The sequence below is a fragment of the Panthera uncia genome, chromosome A2 (assembly GCF_023721935.1).
Source record: "Panthera uncia isolate 11264 chromosome A2, Puncia_PCG_1.0, whole genome shotgun sequence".
Taxonomy (NCBI): domain Eukaryota; kingdom Metazoa; phylum Chordata; class Mammalia; order Carnivora; family Felidae; genus Panthera; species Panthera uncia.
In genome coordinates, this window is record NC_064816.1 from 33,385,522 (window position 1) to 33,409,559 (window position 24,038).

The window sequence follows — 24,038 nt, forward strand, 5'->3', positions numbered from 1 at the left end:
AAAAATAAATAAAACGTTAAAAACAATTTTTTTTTTTAAAAAGAAAACCGGGATCGTGATACCTCCAGTTTGGTTCTTTTTCAAGACTGCTTTGGCTATTCAAGCTCTTTTGTGACTCCATACAAATGTTAGGATTAACTGATCTAATTCTGTGAAAAGTGCTGTTGGTATTTTGATAGGGATTGCATGAAATCTGTACATTACTTTGTTTAGTATGGACATTTTAACAATATTTGTTGTCCTGATCATGAGCATGGAATATCTTTCATTTGTGTCATCTTCAATTTCTTTCACCAATGTTTTATAATTTTTGGAATACAGGACTTTCACAATGTTGGTTAAATTTATTCCTGGGTATTTTATTATTCTGGGTGCAACTGCAAATGGGATTGTTTTCTTAACTTCTCTGTCACTTCATTATTAGTGTATAGAAATGCAATAAATTTCTATATACTGATTTTGTATACTGTGGCTTTACTGAATTCATTTATCAGTTCTAGCAGCTTTTTAGTGGAGTCTTTCAGGTTTTCTATATATATAGTATCACGCTATATGCATACAGTGAAAGTTTTATTTTTTTCCTTTCCACTTTGGATTCCATTTATTTATTTATTGTTCATTCATTCATTCATGTCTGATTGTTGTGGCTAGGACTTCCAGTACTATATTGAATAAAACTAGTGAGACTGGACATTCTTGTCTCTTTCCTGATCTTAGAGGGAAACCTCTTAATCTTTCACCATTAAGTATGCTGTTACCTGTGGGTTTTCATAGATGACCTTTATTAAGTTGAGATATGTTCCCTCTAAACCTACTTTGTTGAGAGTTTTGATCACAAATGGATATTGTACTTTATCATATGTTTTTCCTGCATCTATTGCAATGATCATCATAAGGTTTTTATCTTTTCTCTTGTTGATGTGATGTATCATTCTGATTGATTTGCAAATATTGAACCACCTGGCATCCCAGGAATAAATCCCACTTGATCATAGTGAATGATCTTTTCAAAGTTTGTTGAATTTGGTTTGCTAATATTTTATTAAGGATTTTTGTATTTATGTTAATCAGAAATACTGGCCTATAGTTTTCTTTTTTTGTAGTATCTTTTTCTGGTTTTTGTATCAAGGTAATGCTGGCCTCACAGAATGGATTTGAAAGCTTTCCTTCCTCTTCTGTCTTTTGAAATATTTTGAGAAAAGTAAGTATTAACTCTTATTTAAATATTTAGTATAATTCACCTGTGAAGCCACCTGGTCCTGGAGTTTTGCTTGTTGGCAGTTTTTCCTGGCCTATCTGAGAAGAGGAGCATCTGTGAATGTGTGATGCTCGTCCATTTTGTGTGCGACAGTGGATGCTTACACAAACACCAGTCACCTCATTTGACAACCACCCGATACGACAGTTACCATTTTTACCACTCTTTCGGAGTAAGAAACAAAACAACAAACAAACTCCAAGGCTTAGCCCAGGTCTGTGGCCAGAACACGGCAGACCCAGAATTTGAACCCAGGCCCCTTTGTAAAACAGTGTACTGTCCACCTTGGCTTACTAGCTGGTTGTATTTGCAAATAACAGATCACCTAATGTACCAACTCAGTGGCAAATCCCTCTTTACGAACTGCCCACAAAATGCTAGATACCATACAAGACATTGGGAGTGAAATGTGCTAAAAAAAAAAAAAAAAAAAAAAAAGACAAGGTTCATGGAACTTACATATTGGTATCCATATCCTATCCACCTGATATCCCAGCCTCTACCTTTAAACACACACACATTCACAAGCTTTTGTTATCGAATTAAAAAGAATTTACTGAACACTAGCTGTATATAAGGCACAGGGAAATGGTGATGGGTGCTGACATAGAAAACAGTTCTTTATACTTTTTAATTACCTGATTGGTAGGAAAAAACCTTCCCTGCAAGGGAAGTTGGGGAAACCTTTTCCCACCTGAATCAGAAGCTAAGTAACTAAGTAAGTTGGTAAGTAAGTAAGTAAGTTGGATCGTGGGCACTAGGGTCTCACTATGATGATGTAAATCCAGCAGGGGAGGACAAAGTGATTTTGTACAGATTTAGGCAAACTAAAAATCTTCAAGCATTTCTAGCTCCATAAAAAGCAGGTGCATTCATTACACCCCAATGGAGAGGATCCCATTTCTACCCAAATTTCTACCACACTATAAGCAAGAATGGCTCCGAAGAAACAAGGCAGTGCTGGTGGATGGATGTTTCTAAATAAAACAAGAAGGAGCTTCCCCTGAGGCCTGGCATCTGACTGCAAACAAACTCAAGTCCTGAAATGTTCAACCGTATCACGGGAGCATTCGAAACCATGGCAGAAATTAAATTACTGAACAAAATGAACGCAAAGCTACTGCTACAGTCTTTTGTACAATTTAATTCATAGCTTGCATAAACGATTATATTCATTTGTTTCTTTGTTGTTGTTGTTGTTGTTGTTGTTCTGGTTACCTTGTCCTCCTGGGGTTTCACCAAAGGGATTCACTTCCACCTGAGTGGCATCAATTTTCAGGAAGAGATTATACAGCTTCTTAATTTGGTCTGCAGCCTAAACAGGATCAAGTACAATGAAATTACACCAAAGCAGTAAAAGAACATTTATTTTGCTGTATTAATGTAACCTTAAAAATATTAAGTTATGTCTTTATGTTCAGTTCGGTTTTCTGAAGGGAAAAAGAGAAAAGCATAAGTATTTTAATTTCCACTTCTATTCATTAGAAGGAATTGCTCAACTTTCCTCCAGACACCAAGAAAGACCGTTATCAGGAAAACAAGATATTTTCAGTACAGCCTAAAAAATGTTAATCTTTTTGTAAATTTTCATGTTCCTATTAGCCAAGCTATGATGCAGTATGAGCCACAATCATTAATATAAACAATCTCCATTTAAGTAAAATGTAAACATGATTTTGAGAGTTTATAATGACCAGGTTTTCCTTATTATGCTAAAATAAAAGTTATTAACATTCATCAGCCCAAACCTATAACCTGCGAAACAACAATTACTGAGTGTCTTATGGAAACTGTTGCAAGATAGGAAGATGAAAGTCCTACACAGTACAGTTACTGAACAGCCCAGCCCGTTCACACTGAACAGTCTGTCACAAAGGCATAAGCCACAAAGAGCAACAGTATCCCAAGTTTCCCTGATGGTATGCCCTGACTTCATTTTTCTCAAGGCTGCTGGAAATTCACTCACCCAATCATTGTTTTCAACCAACTTTTATTCATGGCCTATGTCACAGCATGCTGGCATTGTGTGAACAGGGGTGAGGGGAAGACATCACAAAGGAGGCCTGACACCACCCTGGAAAGCTCACACCTGTAGTGAACACCTGTGATGCAACACAGCAAGACTTGTGTACAATTATAGCTGAATGCTGGGGATCAGTCTCACGCTTGGGGCCATCTTTTTATTATTAAAATTTTTATTTTTATTACTGCCGAGCCGTAATTTTCCCTTGGCAACATTTTTGCTCATCGTTCCAGCCCTGCATTTTTGTCCTCACACCCGGTTCTGGCTTTTCTCCATCCTTATTATGTATATCAGGGGAGCTGACACTTGGAGGCTGAGTTTCCAAGCCTCCTGGGCTAGATGGTTTCCAGCTCAGTTCAGCCAATGGGAGGCAGTGGAAGGAGACGAGAGGTAGGAGAAATGGAAAAGCTGGGGTACTTGGACACCTCTCCTGCTTTGCAAACGCAGCTCCTCCAGGGGCGCCTGGGTGGCTCAGGCCATTAAGCGTCCGACTTCGGCTCAGGTCATGATTGCATGGTGCATGAGTTCGAGCCCCATGTCAGGCCCTGAGAGCCTGGAGCCTGCGTCAGATTCTGTGTCTCCCCCTCTCTCTGCCCCTTCCATGCTTGGGCTGTCTCTCAATCTCTCTCAAAAATAAACTGTTTAAAAAAAAAAAAAAAAAGCATCTCTTTCACTGGCTTTAGCAACCACCAGAAGCCCAGCAGGGTTCTACCTTCTGTATCCCAAGATACAGAAATACCACGTCCTCACGTGGTCCCTCCAGCATTCAGGGAGCAACAATTTCCTGCTATGGCTTAGCTCTACCTTGCCTCTGCCCATCCTGGAATTTCTCAACTCTTGAACCACCATGTAACCAAGTCCCTAGAATAAAGTCCCACTGTGGTTAAACACTGAGAGTATTTCTCTGTTCCAGTACTGACTGAAAAACTCCTGGAAATGAAATTCACATGGTCTTTATCATATATATATATATATATATATATATATATATATATATATATGTATATATATATATACACACACACACACATACATATCTTTCTTTTCTCATATATGTATATAGTTATATAAACTTTCTTAAATCCTAATTTGAAACCCAGTAGCTATAAGTAAACACGCATAATGAGTAAGACTGAATATTTTTTAATATTGATTTTTTTTTCACCAGACTCCCCAGCCACACGGCTCCCGTCTCATCCAGCAGCAGCCCCCTTCCCGGCTGGTGCTTCACCGAGGGACAGTCTGTGTATGTGCAAGTACACATATTCTGAGCTCACCTTTCTAGCAAAAACCACCTTGGTTCTATACTTTGTTTCTTCACCTAACAGATTTTAGAAAGCCTTCACCAGCCACACAAATACAATGATCTTATTCTTGTAAGTGGCTACATAATATCTTTTTTTTTTTAGTTTTTGTTTTTGTTTTTTTTTAATTTATCTTGAGAGCGAGAGTACACAAGCGGGAAGGTTGCAGACAGAGAAAATTCCAAACAGGCTCCCCACAGTCAGTATGGAGCCTGATGCAGGGCTCAAATCCACAAACCATGAGACCGTGACCCTGAGGTGAAACCAAGAGTCAGACGCTTAACCGAATGACCCACCCAGGCGCCCCTACAGAATAGCTTATTGAATGGATTTACCATAATTCAGTTTACCTGTCTCTTAAACAATAGCCTTTAGGTTTCCAATAGCTTGACATTACTTAAAATGTTGCCTTATCCATTTCTGTATGTATATCTAAAGGATAAATTCCCCAGAGTAGAGCAAAGAAAGAGATGTGGGGATTTTAAATAATAAAAGGTGATCTTAAATAATTCTTGGTAGAAGCTCTCACTAATTTCCCACTACACAAACAAGGATCATAGAAACTGTTTTTCTATTCACAACCACAGGCTATCAATCTTTGCCAGTATGCCGGGTAAAAATGGGTCTCTCATATAGACTACTCCTACTATTAGTTAATTTAAGCATTATTCTCTGAGCTTAAGAGACATTTGTATTTCCTTTTCTGTGAATTTTGCCTATTCTTCTGTTGAGATTTTAGTCTTTTTCTCACTGAGTTATAAGAAGGGTTTTTACATGAAGGAAATTAGCTCATCATCCCATATAAATTGCAAATATTCTTCTCCTTTAACATTTACCTTTCACCCATGGGTCTGTTATTTCTGCCACATAAAATAGTAATAATGGAACTCTTCATTGAGCGCTTCTAGCTTTGGGTCAGACTTTAAGAAGGATGGTCTCACTCTGAGGTTCCCCAATTAGTTTTTTCAAATACTGTAAGATTTCTTTTACTTGATGTTTACTTTTTTTTTTTTTTTTTATCCAAATGGATTTTGAGTTACAATGCTAAGCTGATATGTAACTCACTGTCAAACAGACTTGATTTCGGGGGGTTTTCTAGGCCATTGATCTGAGCCTGCAGTGTTGTGCATGAGAGAGGCATGCCAGCTATCCGGTACCCACACAGCCTCTGTGCAGAGTCAACACGCAATAAAATACTGGCTCAATTAATGGCTGATTGGATAATGAGGAGAAACTACATAACAGAAAAAATCTTCTGGATGCCTACATATATAAGATCTTATCCCAGGTCCTTTAAAACTTTCTTCTTTTTAGAAATACACTTACTATAAAATTCACGATCCCAATCATTTCTACGTGTACATTCCTGTGGTGTTAAGTATACTGACCGTGTCATGCAACCACGCTCCAAAACTTTCTCATCCTGCAAAACTGCAACCCTATACCCATTAAATAACAACTCCCCATTCTCCCCTCCCCTAGTCTGACAACGACCATTCTACCTTCCATCACTATGAATCTGATGACTCTAGGCTCCTCATATAAATGGAATCGCATGTATCTTTTTGCGATGGGCTAATTTTACTTAGCACAATGTCTCACGGTTCGTCCATGCCTCATCAGAATCTTCCTCTTTCTCAAAGCTAAACAACCTTCTGTTGCGGATCCACTTATTTGTCAGTGGATAGCTGGGTCACTTCAAAACTTCTTAAGCCTCAGGGCACCTGGGGGGCTCAGTCAGTTAAGCATCTGGCTTCAGCTCAGGTCATGATCTTGTGGTTCATAGGTTTGAGCCCCGCATCAGCTCTGTGCTGATGGCTCAGAACCCGGGGCCTGCTTCAGATTCTGTGACTCCTTCTCTCTCTGCCCCTCCCCCATTCACTCTCGGTCTCTCTCAAAAATAAATAAACATGAAAAAAATTTTAAAAAGAAACAATGTTTCTTAAGCTTCTATCAACGTAACTTACCATGAAGCCCAAATTTTCTAAACATTAGTGCCACTACAATCACATACTAACACACCAGTTGGGGGTATTCACTGTTAGAACTGTTCATTTCTGTACAAAGACAGACCATAAGCATTTTTTTGAGCAGGAATGAAGCATGATTAGATTTGCGTTGTGAGATCTCTAAGGGATACGTGTTACAAAATCTGCGATGTAAGATCTAAAAAAGGGAGAACAGCCTGGCTTGGAGACTGAACGTGCCCTGTTCCAGAGGCCATCCAAGTAAATGACTGTGAAGGCTAGGCAGGCAAATGTGTCAGTCTGAGCAGGTACAACAACAGAAATGGCAGGGCCTGGGAAAAGTGGGGGTTAGCTCCCCAGTTTTCCAAACATGTTCATATTTAAAGAATAAACTAAACACAAGTCAAAGGAAACATTCTGCTGTTTACCTTACAGGCAGCCAGCTTCCTACTGCCACCTACTTCCTCAGTTCATAACCACACTCTACAGACTATTTGTTTTCTCTTCTTTTGCCACCAATTAATGTTATTTTAAGGTTGTTTGCTAAGCAATTTAAAAAATTACGATGCCTAAAATCAAATATCCTTTGGGCCATATGTACGAAACCCTGACAAATTTACAGGTACCTTCAAAAGTGTTTGAATAGCTTAAAAATTTTAGCAATATTTTGGTTTGATTCCAGGAACCAATGTCATCAACATTCACACACAGTTCTTAAAGCTAGCCAGAGGGACAAACCATTCCCAGAGGTATTGGTGATCTTTTTTAACTGGGCCCATCAAATCTTTTTATTAGCTTAAATACTGAAGTTGCATATTGACAATACAGGGTGCTTATGTTTCAGAAATTAATAGTATTAGGGCACCTGGGTGGCTCAGTCGGTTAAGCGTCCAACTTCGGCTCCAGTCATGATCTCACAGTTCGTGAGTTCGAGCCCCGCATCGGGCTCTGTGCTGACAGCTCAGAGACTGGAGCCTGCTTCACATTCTGTGTCTCCCTCTCTCTCTGCCCCTTCCCTGCTCATGCTCTGTCTCTCTCTGTCTCAAAAATAAATAAACATTAAAAAAAAAGAAAAAAAAAGAAGTTAATAGTATAGAGGATAACTAACACAATTGACAGATCTATGAATTTTCAGTCCTTTTCTGCTTTCCTGTGGCTTTAGTCTTTCCAACCAATTCTTGCTGAAATGAATTCTGTCAGGAACACATACTTGGTAATTTCTGTACCAGGTGATATTTCTTTAAGTCTAACGTGAATACCTCACTGAGTTCAGACACAACAGGCATGGGTTGGAAAGATATTAGTAACTTTACAAGATAATCATTTTATAAGTTGTTCATCCAAGAGAGCACAGCCTCCACATGCCTAAACCATATCCTAGATGAAAATTAAGTAATGTTCAAGGTCACACTGAATCTAAGGTACCTTGAAGGTACCGTTTCTTGACCAAAGGATCACTGATCGATGGTCATTTAAATAATCTTCTTGGAGCTCTCGGTGGCTCAGTGAGTTAAGCATCTGACTTCAGCTCAGGTCATGATCTCACGGTTCATGGGTTCAAGCCCTGCACTGGGCTCTGTACTGACAGCTCAGAGCCTGGAGCCTGCTTTGGATTCTGTGTTTCCCTCTCTATCTGCCCCCTCCTCCACTCGTACTCTGTCTCTCTCTCAAAAATAAATAAAAACATAAAAACAATTTTCATGTTTTCTCTTCTTGGGAGCCTCCTCCCAAGTCTCCTTTTCTTGCGAGTAAGCCTCTGCTTACTAGACACTGACTTTCTGGAACATTTCACTGATCCCTGTGGCTTAAGGAAGCATCCTAATGCATGCCCAAATCTACTACTCCAGCACACATACAGTCTCCTTCCTAGTGTACAAATAACATCAGTTGTCCCTAGATGAACAAATTCCCACACACCTACAACTAGGATTACCCTCGCGCTCCTTCCTACTCCCTGTCCCTATAATCGCTACCAGCACCTGATCACTGTTCTGGGAGCCCCTGGAGAACAGTGGCTATTTCTCATCATGTTTTCCAGGGTCCAGCAGAGTGAGCAGCACCCAGGGAGAGCTCACTCCAACTTTGCTGAGCAAACGGAGATTTAAAGGCTTTCATTTGGTTGGCAATGAAAAGAAAAAACAAACAGGAAAAAAAATGAATTCAAAACTTCTTTCCTTTCCTTAGCACATTTAAGTCAAAAATACAATGACATCATAGTGCTTCATGACCCCTGAGAACTTGCATGCTCATCTTCCTTCCACAGGTCATTCATTTAAACCTAAGAGTGTCTGGAGTGCTGGAAAAAACGTGATTCAACCATTTAAAGAGCTATGACTCTTAAATTTCTCTTCTAAATGAAGAGTGGTGGAATCTATCTACTGGGGTCCCTAGAACTATTACTGCCTTCTCTAAAACTCTCTGTCACATTCACCTCCTGAGCTGTCAAGCCAAGGGGTTAGCAGATTTGCCCGCTCCAGATTTATTCTCCTGCCTATCACCAACTCCCCAGGAAGCTCTTCGAAGTGGACATCCTGGACGTGTTGTAGCACCTATTCACGCATAGGACGAATGTTTGCAGGGCATCTGATATACCTGCCAAGAACTTCGCTTCCAACAGAGCAGTGAGCAAAGCTGACAATGTCCCTTCCATGGTGCACACCAGGATCTACAAAGGCGACTGCAAATAAGTAAGACAGACAGCAATGTGCAGAGGCATACAGAGAATGTGAATAGGGTTATGGAGCACATTCTGGAGCTGACTGTAGGGCAGCGTCGCTAGAACACGGGGACCCTATGGAAGAACGGTCTCAGTGACCACACCCCTACACAAGAAGTCCCACAATAAGTGTCAAGTGGACGGCTAAGCTAATTAGTGACCTCATTCTCAGGAGGTGACTCCAACCACGGCAGCCCTTACTCAGGAATCCACGATAACTTCCTTTCAGCACGTCACTAACTTGACATCTCTTTGACAGTCTCAGAAGTGACAATTAGTTCTTGTAACTGTCCACTGAGTCCTGGCTCTTTCTCCTGCTAAGGTTTAGTCCCACATGTTCCTGCCCCTTCTTCCATCTTGAACCTTCCACCTTCCAAGGGAGCCTTTCCTCCCAAGTTCAAGTTAAGTGCTGTCCTCTCTTAATTCAAACGTAGATATTTTTAAAGTCTTACTCTGCTTTACCCTTCTATGACTTGCCTATTTCCAGCCTTCAATTTCTAGAGATAGAGTCAATCAAAAGAAAAAGAAAAGAGTGTGAAATCTGTTTTATTAGAGGAACGTTGCCCAACTAAATTGCAGGAAATACCCTGGAACCATTGGGGGCTCCAGGAAACACACACATACTCACGTACACACTCACATATACATACACACAGGACTTTGGGTTATTAAGGTGGCTTCTCTTGGTAGTGGAGAAGGAAGAAAACAGCCAGTAAATCCTTCTCATTTAACTGTGAGACAAAGAAGCTTGCTCATGTAAACACCCAATGCGGCTCGGTGGGCTGGACCAAGGACAACGCAGAACTGTGAAGCTCAAGACAGAGTCTCTCCCCCAAAAGCTCAGAGGACAGTTTTTCTGTCTTTGAAGCCATGAGATATGATTACTAAATTGGCATAATTTAAGCTGTTTTCTGTGATGTATAACTTTCAGGCCATTAATATTCATCTCAAATCCCATAAGCTATGAAAGAATAGCAATTAGTTAAGTAATGTGTATTATTAATAACAATAACAGCTGGCCTTTCTGGAGTACTGACTAAGCACCTGTGTACTGGGCTTACTCTGTCCTAACAAGAGGCCTCTCATTTGGGGTCTCATTATCCCCATTTCACAGACGATGACAGACATTCAGATGGGTGGAATCAGGCATGCTGGATGGCAGTACAGGATTCAAACTCAGGTCTGCCTGACTCTACAGCCTGTCCCTCTCACCACTATGCTGCTTCATCTAATTCATGGGCTGGCACTGTAGTGCTGCAGAAAAAAACAGAGAGACTAACATACACAGCAAAACGCATGTATCCGCGCACAACGCTCACACGTATATTTGAACACATCTCATAAACACCCTTTTCTAGAACACAAGGGAAATATTTTTCTTCATCACAAACGACTGGGGAAAAATGGTTGGACAAATAAATAATCCTGGGTCCTGGAGAAGCACAAACATCAGAGGCAAGTAAGGAAGGTAGCACACATTTTCTGAAACAAGTCATATGCACAGTGGCCTCCAAATGCTCAGGTACCTGGTTTTTCAAAGGCCCAAGGAAGCCTAGGTTTTCTGCCATCCTCTGAGCTTGGCTGTCCTTTATCCCTTCAATAATGTCGATTTCTTCCTGGGAAAAAATGAATAAAATAAGGAAAACTCAAGACAGGCAAATGAAAAGATTCACAACCTGGAAAGAAAAGGCTCAGTATTTATTTGCAAATGAGTAATTCAAGGGTGGCACCTTTCCAAAGATCTCCGAGCAGGGCTACTGCAGCTGCCTATAGGGTATGTTTTAATTAGCAGACCATCTAAAACACAGCCTTTCCAAAAACTATGTAATTCTTCAGGGTGGCATGCTGACAAGACAATCGGATGCCAGTTTTCACTTTTAATTACTATACAGATGGCACCGACGAATATTTAGTCAGTTAATTTTTATGACATCTTTTGGAAGGCTTCCAGAGTAAGGTTTTCCTGCCTAATATTGCTGTTAAGTTTAGAGCTTGTCATATGTAGGTTAAATATTACCATATGATTTAAATACCCTATTGATGATGATAATTATTAATAATACCTGAGCTCTACAAAGTGCCATTCTCTCCAAGATACTAAGTGCTGTTCATATACATTATTTCAGGTGTTCTCTTCACAAATGGAATGGCTTGTTTAAATCACAGTAATTTTGAAAATGAGTAGGTATTATTGGTAAGCTAGCATGTAAAGTCTCAACTTAACCTGCAAGGTAGCTAACCTAAAAGATGTAATGTGGGTGAAAATATTCCAAAACCAATCACCCAAAGTATCAGTACCTGATCTAAACAAAGAGGTTCAGGAAAAAAAAAATTCCTGCTTTTTGAAGGGAAACAAAATCACATTCTAAAAGAAATAATATATCTTTCTGCTAAAAATTTCTAATGTGATTTTTTGACACCAAGAACCCCAAATTAAAAACCAGAATTACAGTTCTAAAGACCGTAGATTTTTCTTCTCACAGCTGAGGTAGGTTGAGAAGCACTTTGTACACATCACCTCATTATTTCTCACAATTCTGTGGGGTGGAAATCACTGAAGTGATTCAAAAACAATGAGGCTTGGAAACACTGAGATGCTTGCTGGTGAGTTAGGATTTGACCTCAGCCAGATCTGTGACCAGATACTAAGGGCAAGCTTTAAAGGATTGAAGCACACTGATAGAATCTGGGCCCCTGAAGGATTCCGGTTTACATAAGCTGTACTGAAAGACATCATGGCAGTCTCCAGCTCACATCTGGTGTCCTAGGAGCAGATTTCTGGATCATATACACTGTGCGGTGGGGTGGAGTCAACTAAGGGAAATGGAAACACCACAGTCCTCTCCCATTGGTTAATTCTTGGGGCGGGGTATGGAAGAAATGAGGAAGGAAGAAAAGGCAGGAAGGAGGAATAAAGGGAGGGAGGGGGAAAGCAAAGAAAAAGACCCTGGATAGGGAATACCTTGGTTCTGCCCAACCTCAGCATAGTGCTCAGTAAGAAAAAGGACTCAAGGTCTTTCATGCCGTAAATCCCAGGAACGAACGTGCTGCTACCAGCCTCAGACTGCACATTAAATCTTTAACAGCTCGTGCAACAATAGTCAATGAACACAGCATAGTCGGGAATACAAACATACCTTAAAAATAAGCTCTGGATTCGAAGCGGCCACCTCTTCGATGTCAACGCCCCCCTGAGGGCTGCCCACCAGCACAGGGCCATTGCAGGACTGGTCCATCAGAATGGCCAAGTAGGTTTCTCTGGAAATGTCCAAGGCTTCAGCAACCATCACCTACCACATTAGTGGGAAAGTCAAATTAATTCAGCATCAAGCTCATTCCCACTTGGAAATCTATATAAACTTGCTACACAAATCAAACAGCTTCATTTTAGGCTCTTCAAACCCACTGAGTTACCTCCCAGAGATTTTAGAGTTCTGCTTTCATGGTACAGAACGCCCATTTTCACCTCCTTAATTGATCCTGCTAACTTGCTCAAGTGACAGGTATTTGGTTTGCCTCAAGGAACTTTCCCACTTTAATCTTTTTTTTTTTTTTTTTTCTTCTTCTTCCTTGAGAAACCCTGACACTTAAGAAAAACTCCAGGGAAGCAGTTGTTATTTTAATTTGAGACACTAACAGTACATACATATTACCACATTGATTTTTCTCAGATTACACTAGTGGAAAACCAAGTTTGCTGCCCAAGAAAGGATTCTTTTACAGTACATCTGATGCTTTATATGTATATATGCCTCTATCTCATTGATCAAGTGTATTGCTAATTCAATTTATGCTTCCTTTTAAATTACAAATATACTATTTGCGTGTTCAAAAATAACGCAAAAGGTACTAGACGTATATAAATGACACAGTGAAAGCAGCCCCCAGCTGCACATATACAGCACTCGGGCCTCAGCAGTTAGGGTGATCAGGAGCCCAAATGAAACGTTTGTGATCATCAGATAAAGTAGCACCTTTGGGAGGATATGGTCCAGTGTATGCAAGGACTGTGCTTGGGCAAGAGACAAGTGGGATGGAAGGGTTTCATTCTGTTCTGTTTCGGCTGGCTGTCTTGCTCAGTATACAACCACAACAGCTGTGTGCAGCAGGCCTACCAGGAAAAATCACTGCTGACTTCTCTCTTTCCTATACATCTACAAGCATTACCGTAGTGCGCATGGAAGCATATTATACGTGCTTGAATGCTTTTCTTTCTTCTTGTTTTTAATATTAATATTACAGCTTGGAAATCTTTCCAACATTCTCTCTCTTCATTGTGACTAGACGGTACTTATATGTCAGTATTTATTTGACCATATCCCTACTGACAGACATTTACGTGGACTTCAATTTTTCTCAAATGCCACTTGAGTGCTTATTTTGTGTGTATATCTTCACTCATTTGTTTTCATATCCCTATAGTAAGGTACCTAGAAAAAAGATGGCTAGGTTTTAGACTCTTCATATTTAAGATGTTAAGTACTATCAAATTGCCTTAGAGAGAGAAACTGTACCAAATGACACTCCAAATAAAAATGGTAAAAGATGCCTTGGATGGTTAAAAAAGAAAGAAAGAAAGAACGAACAAAAGAAGGAAAGAAAAGAATATTCATCATCAGTACTAGAAGTGAAAATAATGAAAGCATTTACATTGCTTTTCCTAAAAGTAGTCCACTAATAGGTTTCACAAAAGAAAGTCACAGATAAAACAGCATTTCTTGCTAATTACCCAGATGTCATAAAACCACAAATTTTTAAGTCACATGAAATGGGATAAACATGACGACCTAAAATGCTATAAAGAAATGAACTCAAAATTTCTTCTTTTCAAATACTTGTGGAATTTATCACTGGTTAAAAATAAAATGCCCGATAAGAGGCATCATACTGACTCTTTTATCATAAATGGTAACTCATGACTATGTAGGAAATACTTCTTGGCACGTGGTGTTAAGATTTTCATAGAAGCATTCTGTTTTCAAGTTCACTTTCTATCTAATAAGAGCTAGTCTAGAGAACAAGATTTAATGATTTTCAGTAGTTATTCTGAGAAGCAACACAATATTCTAACTTTTTAGGAGACGTGTCATTCAAGAGTCCTATTCTTAATCTTCTAAAATGTTGACAGATGTTCTGTACGTTCCATCAAATTTCTATTTGTGAGAGACCAGCTGCTGTCTGAACTGGCTCCTGCTTGGTGTAAATAAGGTATCACTCTTTAAGAAAACATTCCCAGTGAATTCCACAAACACTCTCATCCCACCAGGAACTCAGTTAGACACGTCTCAATAATGTGACTTCATCTGTGACTGACAAAAACAGTATCATCAGCACAGCCTTTTCGTGGAGTCCCCCAGGAAAGAAAGCTTTTTCACTTACTTTACCCTACTGGACCACTGAACCTGGCTGGTTGGTTTGTTTTTGTTTTTGTTTTTAATATGGTGCTGTTGAAACTGTGGATGAGTACCAGTGCACAAACTATTCGCAACAGGACCATGATTAGATAACATTAAAAATATATTCGGTTTCTGAACTTTGCTTGCTACACAGCAGTAAGCTTTGCTGGTACTGAATCGTGAAGAACATAATGAGGAGTGCAGTCTCACCTCCCCTATTATTATTCTAGGGAACACACCTAAAATGCATTGGCACAGACTTAGAAAAAAATATCCAATGTATATAAATGTACGTATGTGTGTTTAACAGCTTCTCAATTAAACTTAGAAATAAAAGTTTCTGGGGGACTTCTACTGATGTCCAAGATATTCATATGTAAAAAAAAATGCATGTTCCTTAAAACCACATATAATATTATTATAGAAATGGGGTAACATACATTTTATACAGAAAAAGGACAGAAATGATATTTCACTGTGGTGAGAATCCAAGAAACTTTTATTTTCTAATTTCTATATTTCTGTACTACTGGAAGTTTTTATGTGTGTGAATCACTTTTACAATCAGGGAAAAAAAAAACACTACTTAAAAGTAAATCATTCTAGATGTTTCCTAGCAATGACTCAATGTACAGGAATGCACTTATCTTCAGTCTTTCAAAACCTATCTACAAACTAATTTTATGCATTACCACACAGTGCAAATCTGCTTTAGGTATTTTTTACATGCTTTTAAAAAGTATCACAAACTATAATCTAAAAAGAAATATATTCATATAAAACAACGAATTCCTACAAACAAAAAAATACTTATCATGTCCTCTATGGACAAATTTTGAAGAAGTTAACAAAGGCACAGGCTCATAATCAGATTTAAAAGGCAAATACAAGTACTGTGTTGGGCCAAACAAAAATCAAAACAAAACACTTTTGAGTTTTAAATAGTTCTTAACTGTGAGAAGTGGGGGTAAAGGGAAAACAGCATAACCAGTTTCGTCAATATGCTTTCCTAACATTTATAAAAGCTTTATGTTCTCGGAGTGAAAGAGCTAAGGACCACCAGGATTTCCATCTCCCTCTTTGGGACCAAGATAGACCCTGTCATGGTACGCTAAGTAAACCACCCAGCGATTTTTTTTTTTTTTTTTTTTTGGTCATGTTAACAACTTTCCACACAACTCACCCTGAAAATTAAAAACAGAATGTACTACCTCAGGTTCTCTAGGCATAACACACTGGCAGAACCTGGATATATTTTTAACCTTATCTAATCTGCTCCCCAAAATGCTGGGCCCCCTTGCACCATTATGACAGGGCCTTTTAACGATCTATGCCTGCCAGGGCTGGGGTTTGTCCTTATAGTCAAACTTATAGGGGCCGAAACTCAGAAGGGTCCTCCTCTTGGTCTCTTGGTGTATTATTTGTTGTAAGTGACTTGAAATTTGAACGAAGGTCCCCGCATTTGTTTTGGCACTGGGTCCTGCAAATCAGGTAGCGAGTTCTGGTGCTTCCATTGATGAGGAGCGTACAGCAAACAAAATGACAGGAGGAGACTTAGGTTCTGGCCTCGACTGTGCCACCCCAATTTTATGCCTGAGGCAGGCCACTTCACACAGGGCTCTAAGTTCTGCAGGTGTGTATGATGTGCAGCCTATATACACTTCAGAACCCCAAAGGACCACTAATACTCCATAATTCCAGGGATAACATGGCTTTAAACGCTACTAAACTCAAAGTAAGGTATAGCGACACTTAGAAAAACAACATTACAGGTAACTCTGATACATAATGAAATGGGGTTGTGGAGGAACAGAGAATGTCCTGCACTGAGCAGGAAGAGCTATCAGCAGGAAGAGCTGAGTACGAAGCCCTTTCCAGCTTTAAACAGAATGTTCTGAAAGGCAAAGCAGTTGTTTTGATCACTCACCCGCACCTACGTTTACTAAATGCTGATGATGATAAACACTCACACTATCACAGAACCCTTTTTATTTCTCCTCAAAGTCATACCACAACCTAAAGAGATTATAAGAAGTTTAAAAAACAAAATGGCACATGGCCAAAGTGCACTGCTTCATCAGACTGTCAAAAATGAAATGTGATTTTCTTTTCTTGTAACACCGACACAGAAAATGACCAAAAGCATTCATATTACCTTGTTAACTTTCACACCTTCTTTTGGAGTTTGTTTTGTTGCTAGATTATACCCAATCATCTGTTTAGCCAGCTGGCCTACAACTTGAGGGCTAGGAGTGAAGGAAAAGGGAAAGAGAAAAAACAAAAACATTGTCTACGGTGAAAATTATTTTAAAGCAGAGTGCATGTTATGTCCTCATGTCCACACTGCACAGGGTCCAGCTCCACCCTCACAGAGTCCACAAGGCTTTCTGCTATGTACTAGGTACCTAGCAAGGTACCAGAGGCTCACTGAGAGCAATATATATGAGGGAAGGAGGGAGGGAGGGAGGGAGGGAGGGAGGGAGGGAAGGAAGGAAGGAAGGAAGATTGAAAAAAGGGAAGGAAGAAGGAAGGAAAGAAAGGGAATGAGGAAGAGGGGAGGGGAAGGGAAGGGAAGGGAAGGGAAGGGAAGGGAAGGGAAGGGAAGGGAAGGGAAAGGGGAGATTCTTGCTTCCCTCTGCTATCCTCTCTCCCCAGAATAAGTTACAGTCACAGTAGAAAGACAATACTGAAATGCACAACAGATTTAGATAAGAGCTGAATAACAAAAACTTGACTTGGGTAATGTGAGAAGTATTGGCCAATGAGGGCATAAGGGAGAGGGTATGATTCAAAGTAAATAATGAAAAGGTATGTGACGGAAGAGAGGCACAGGAGTAGTGCTGGCAGACACAAGAGACAGTCCATAAGGGAAGGTTCAGACTGTCAGACAGGAGGGACAAGTGAAGCCACTGGTAATGGGGAGCCACTTGCAGGCTCCAGAATAGGCAAGTGACAATATGGCGGCAGCATTTATTTTGTGTTATCATTTTCAACATTTATGATGGATCACTGACTGTCTAGGGCAGACGGAGTGTCAGGTTTTTTACCAATTAGTGAGGAAAAAATCCTTTTATGGGAGAAAGAACACTGGAGCATTGCCAGAGCCCTCCTCTACCTATAATTCATTTCCTCTACTTGCTACCTTCTGCTCCCACCCCATTCCAACCATTTTTCTCAATGCTCCCTTCAATCATGAGTAAGATCTTCCATTAATACTTAGCCAAAAGACAGAGAAGTAACACCTCCAGACTTACTCTTTTGTTAAATGAACACCTCCTTTCAAACCGCTACTGAAGACACCTTTTCCTCTTCCTCCAGCTAAGATCTGGGCTTTCAAAACAATTTCTTTTGCATCTGAAAAAGAAAACCCAGAGTCAGTAGTGGGTTTTTCTGTTGTTGTTGTTTTGTTTTTGAGCAACAAGGAACGTGGAAATGCACCTAATTTCCAAAAGTGTTTGTAAAAGCTCTATTAAACCAACTTTGAAAATAAAGGCACAAAAAACGTCCAGAAAAAAAACATCAATGCACCTAAATACAAAGTCTTTATCGAGGGCATTAAAATATTTCCTACCAGTTTAATCTAATACTCAACCATCCCAAGAGAAAGCAAGGCATGTGTTCCCCTGCTCTTTTGAGTGTCAGAAGATGCTAAATAAATCCAGGCTGGAGGTATTAATTTTACTGTGTAATGACACTCCCATGTGGCTGAGGCACCAATCTGCCAGTCAGAAGAACTAACTACCTGTCAGCCGGCTGAGATGTCGAAGGGAAGACTGGATTACATAGGGGAGACGTTTAAGACAAGATGCAAAGAGAGCAGTTAATAACTGTATTCTTGGAAACCACCAGATTTCTGAGCAGTTGTTCTATATATTGATGGGACTGGATAAGGGAGGAGGAAATGGATTGAACCTGAAAGCAAGCAATATTTCTGAAATGGTGGCAGGGTAACAAAACATCCTGGAGGAAGGTGGCTGTGGAATTTTTGTTTCTCGACATACTCAAGGAACAGGGGCGGGGGGGGGGGGGCAGGTACTGCCTGTTGTTGACCTTTGAGACCTGAGTCATAAACTTCAAACATCTTCATGCGCCTGGCTTGAAAGCTGAATGCATGAAGCAGCCCAGTGACAGAAATAAGGTCTTGAGCAAAGAGGGACACTGCCCTCCCCAACCACAAAAGGAAAAAACAAACAGCCCTCAAATCAAACATGTTTCACAAACCAAATAGTACACATCTTCAGCCACAGCTGGCACCCTCTGTTTGTCGTTCCTCTTTGTCTAACATCAGAAAACTAAGTCAATCTTCTATAAGGCTCTAATAGCCTTCTGGTTTAACACACCAGGTTTAGAATCTGCAGACTGGGTTTCCATCAGGACTCTGTCCCCCATCCAGGTGACGACACCTGGCAAGTTACTAAATGTCTCTGAGACTCCGTTTACCCAACTGTAAAAAATGATGAGGATTGGTTTAAGAATTAGACAATACATGTAAATACTTTATCCCAAGAGCCTGAAACTCATATGATTAATGAAAGGCTACTGCCATAACCATTTAGTTCATTTTAATACCTTTCTATCTTCTAAAGAATCAAAAGGATTATTTCCACTCAGGCAGATGTGGGCAAATAATAATAAGTTTGCTGGTGGCAGCCACCATTCATGGAAGGTGGAGGGCTCTGTAAGCGTTGGCTGTTTCAGTGATTTCTATTATTGTTCTTCTTACTCAAGACAAGCAGGCAAAGGTTCAAAGAGAAGGAGCCACAGAGGGTTTTGTCATGAACGCAACAAGGAGCTACAAGATTTGACATTATGACAGCACTGGGTAAGACAGCTACTCCAGCTGAGGTAGTCAGATTATGAAAGTTCTTGGTCTTTATTCGTTGGTCTTCCCTTCCCCTAAATTTTCTTAACACTCAGAAAACCAGGCTTCACCTTCTCCCAGAAGCAAGCATGGCTCCTTCTCTGCTGCCCTTGATGTCCTCCTACACCTGTTGCTGCCCTAGATATGAACCATCACAACATCAGTCAAACCCATGTCTTAGGATAAACTGGCTCACATCAACCTGAGTAAAGAGCAAGTTGGGATGACAACTCATTACCAGAAACTCACCAGGAAAGAAACCAAGTAAAACGAATGTATTTCGTATCTTGGCTATTGAGCCTAAGAACAGCAGTAAGAGCACAGACTGTGGAGTTAAACAGACCTAAAATCTCTCACTCTGCCTATCACTTTCTTTGTAGACTGGAGGAGACTGAGGCTCAGAAAGGGAAAAGTGACATGCCTGTCAGTAAAATGGCTATAATAATCTATAGTGTTAGGATGATGTGAAGAGTAAGTGAAATATAGTAGGTAAAGTGCTTATCTCAATGCCTGGCACATTAAAAAGAAGTCAAAACATGGTAACTATCATCGCTAATTATTTTTAGAAATTAACCAAAAAAATAAAGGTATATAGGAAGACATTTCCTATTTCTCTTTTGGAGCCATCAAATAGAAAAAATACGGTCTACTCAAATTTTTAATTGTGATCCCTTCAAATTATTTAAAAAGGATAACCAGCATTCCATTGCCATTATCAATTTTCACATGCTTGTCATCCAGAAGAAAGAGATGCTTTTCTCTAGATCTCCAGCAGCAACACTTGAAAGCCAGACAGAATACCTAATTGGGCATCATTAATTGGCACTAGATATGCTTAATTAAATCAGCCTTAGGCATGAACCATCAAGACAAAGAAACAGTTGTAGCCTCAATGAAGTGGTTGTCAATTACATGTGTCACCATTTGACCACGTGTCAAAGGATTCCATGCCACCAAGCTGGTAGACCAAACAACCATTTTGGGCGCTGTGAAGCCATACTGGGACAAATGGCAAAAGACAAAGGAAAAAACTGTATCCCATCTAGGTATGTCTCCTGCAACTTACACCCCAGGCCGAAAATAAGCTCACTAAAATCATCTCTTCTTATTAGATCTCAGATGTTAAATAAGTATAGGGCATCAATAGCCTAAAAGAAAGCAAGTTTGTCTCATCTTGACTGCAACTCACGTGAAGTAATTTAATTTAGTTATTTATTCGGAGGGGAGAAAATTAAGCAGCCAAATCCTACTGAACAGTAGCTATTCTTCTCATCCAGTATTAACCAAGCTGATTCACACAGTCACTGTTTCCATTCTATTTAAAATAAATCTGATTTCACCAAATATACACATTTTTGGATTGCTTTTGGGTTTTCACGTTACTCTCCTAAACCCAAGCAAAGTTACAGAAGAATATCTCAGACATGAAATCCAATGTTTGTCTGCCATAAGATGATTTAACCATACTTTAGGGGTAACAAGCTAAAAAAAGAGATGGAGGGAGAAATAACATCTACTCTAATAGCTTTTGTATGGAAACAGGTTACACTTCTGTACTGATAACCATAGTACTGGACTCCGAGGTGGAAAATTCCAGGTATGTATAACTCCAAACTCCTTGTCCTTAACTACTACTCTTATATGCAGCAGCGTAAATGTGCAATGCATTCACTTTATTTTGTTCCCTTTCTGGTTAGTTTCTGATAATGAACAGTGCTCATGACTAGGATTCCTCTTGGTTAGATGGAAACCAGTTTACTATGATTTATATGTATTTTAGGAGAAAAAGCACTGTGACATATTTGACAAGCTTATAAATATGTAAGATTCTCAACTACCAAATCTCTTATGAGAACAATATTTATAGCCATTTAGAAAGTACCCCCCCTCAAAAAAACCCCACACCATGGTCTTGTTTGACTCTATTAACCACTTTAAAATAATACTTTTTCAAATATTTTCCTTTCATTTCTTACGACAAGTTTCATTCTAATTACAATAACAAAGTTTTATGCTAATTTTTATGGTCCTATGTTGGAAAACAAACATTCTTAGAAGCATTATTAAATATACAAAGAAAAAAATTAAATTCATTAAGAAAAGCATAACCTAAAGAGAATAAATAAGAAATGTTTTCAATTAGACAAGCTTTGTAAAACTGGTTCACTGTGCTTTTTAGAGACAGCATTCTGAAAATACATTTATGCAAAAGAGTGCTTATAAGAAACAGTTCAGAACCATAATGCAAAAGGACCTACTATATGTGTGAAAATGTTTATCAGGAATATCAGTAAGAATGTTATTTTCAGCTATCTATTTAAAATAGTTTAGTGAATTCAACCTTGCTCTCTTCAAAAATATAACAGCTTCCGGGGCATGTGGGTGGCTCAGTCAGTTGAGCGTCCACTCTTGATTTCGGCTCTGGTCATGATTTCATGGGGTTTGTCAGTGGCAGCTCGGAGCTCAGGCACGGGGCTCTGCCCTGACAGGGTGGAGTCTGCTTGGGATTCTCTGTCTCCTTCTCTGTGCCCTTCTTTCCCAAAAATACATAAACATTAACAAAATATATAATAGCTTCCTAAATGCAAATGCAGCAGTATATACCTGGAAACTACTAAGGTAACCATCTATTTCAAGTCAATAACATTGGCTTTCTTGGGGGAACTGTGATTTCCATGGTTCACTGACTGGAGCAAAATTGGAATATCCAGTTTTCAGCACAATTGCATGGCATAATTTCCAGCACGGTGATCACCTTTCATGAGGTTTGATAGGATTCTTAATTGAGAAAGTTACAATGTATTTCAAATTGACCTATTACTGGAAGGCAAGAAGAAGGAGGAAGGTGATGCATGAAAAGAGCTGAAAGATATTACAGAAAGAGGAACCTTTATAAAGGACATACAATTATAGGGTGATAAGTGCCTAAGTGCCAATTTCCCAAAGAAAATGAGTTAACTTCTGTGACTTCATTATGACCCCAGAACCCAAACCTAAAATTGGAGAATTACCTATCTTCGATTATTATAATAGCTGTTGTAGATGGAGTCCTATTTCCTCAAGTTGTAATTAGGTCACTGGGAATGAGACAATATTGCAATGACTCTTTCCATATGCCCAATGTCATCTCTGAAACTAAAACAATTATTTCACCTTTCAACATGTCTGATGTGGGCTTGCCCAGTACTGGAACAGAAAATTTCAAACATGAAAGACGTCAGAATAAACTATTTCATCACTGGTCACATCCATTGATTGAATTAGGATTACAGATACTTGGCTCCCCACCAGACTGCTACCCAAGAAGATTCAAATTACACACACCTGAAATAGTCACTTTTAAAGCAAAAGATGGAACTAGAGCCATCTCTAGGACAAGGGTTTTGTGATACAAATTAGGAAGCTGTTTAGGGAGACATTATTTTACATTAAGAAATCCTTTACTGATAAAGCTTTTATGTAAGTTTTAAATCCTTAAGTTCCTATCAAACACAGTAGTCAATTAATTCCACTTTATCTAAAGTACTTCCTTCATCTGGATAGTGTAGGGGCATGATACTGCCATTTGGAACAGATTGTTGATTATAAAGGAGATAATTATATCATAACACACTTTTGCTTTCAAGTGAATAATTTTAATTTTAGTTCCTATACAAATTCTTAAAGTTTGACATTGTATTTTCAGATTGCCAAACTTAAAAAATATTGTATATTTATTACATTATAGTTTTCATTAAAATCTCTAATGATAAACTAGTCTACTCTTCTGATCTTGTCACTGATGTTATTATTTTCATAATGATTGACACACTTTGTTGGTGATAAAATTTTTAAAGCTAGATAAAAATTACTTCAGAAAGGCTCAATTCAGTTGTGATATCTTACTATTTCTATAGCTTAAGACTACTAAAACAATCTTACATTTTGCCTATCAAATTAAAAGATATATATTTCTGTAAGAAACCTTTAGGGCAGAACCTCCTAACATTGATGACAAAAAGACCACATTTATTTAGACACCTGTGTTATCAAAGAATCTCTAACATTATAAGATTGCAACCAGAGGACATGAAACGGATCTCCTGCAAATGAAGCTACCTGGAAAAAAAATGACAACTTTTTAGGAAAAAAAGTTTCTTCAGAAGAAGAAATTTCCAGATGAAATCTATATTGTGTTTTGTACAGATTACAGGACAAATTTATAATATACATTGATAATAAAGATTTGTGTATAACATCTGCAACTTCAACAGATCTTGAAAACAGCCACAGAAGATTAAAAGCATTTATGAACCCCAATAGCATTTCTACAGTATTGTGTGATGGACTTGAAGTGAAAGAAGGATAAAGGAAAACTAGGTATCAGAAACCATTTTTGGGCAGCTGGCTGGCTCAGTCTGTGGAGCACATGACTCATGGAGTCATGAGTCTGAGCCCCAAGTTTGATGTAGAGATTACTTAAAATAAAATAAAATAAAATAAAATAAAATAAAATAAAATAAAATAAAATAAA

The 24,038-nt window shown here is 39.0% G+C and overlaps 1 protein-coding gene across 13 annotated transcripts in view; it reads right to left on the reverse strand.

Moving 5' to 3' along the window:
• The window catches only part of SUCLG2 (succinate-CoA ligase GDP-forming subunit beta), a 326,281-nt gene that overhangs the window by 176,378 nt on the left and 125,865 nt on the right, over positions 1-24,038 (reverse strand). For all 13 annotated transcript variants that reach the window (XM_049642683.1, XM_049642688.1, XM_049642692.1 and 10 more), the window contains 5 exons: positions 17,919-18,018; positions 16,820-16,910; positions 12,406-12,558; positions 10,795-10,884; positions 2,477-2,573 (listed from right to left, as the gene is read on the reverse strand). In XM_049642683.1, coding sequence (XP_049498640.1) covers positions 2,477-2,573; positions 10,795-10,884; positions 12,406-12,558; positions 16,820-16,910; positions 17,919-18,018 — 531 coding nt within the window. The remainder of the gene's footprint in view (positions 1-2,476; positions 2,574-10,794; positions 10,885-12,405; positions 12,559-16,819; positions 16,911-17,918; positions 18,019-24,038) is intronic.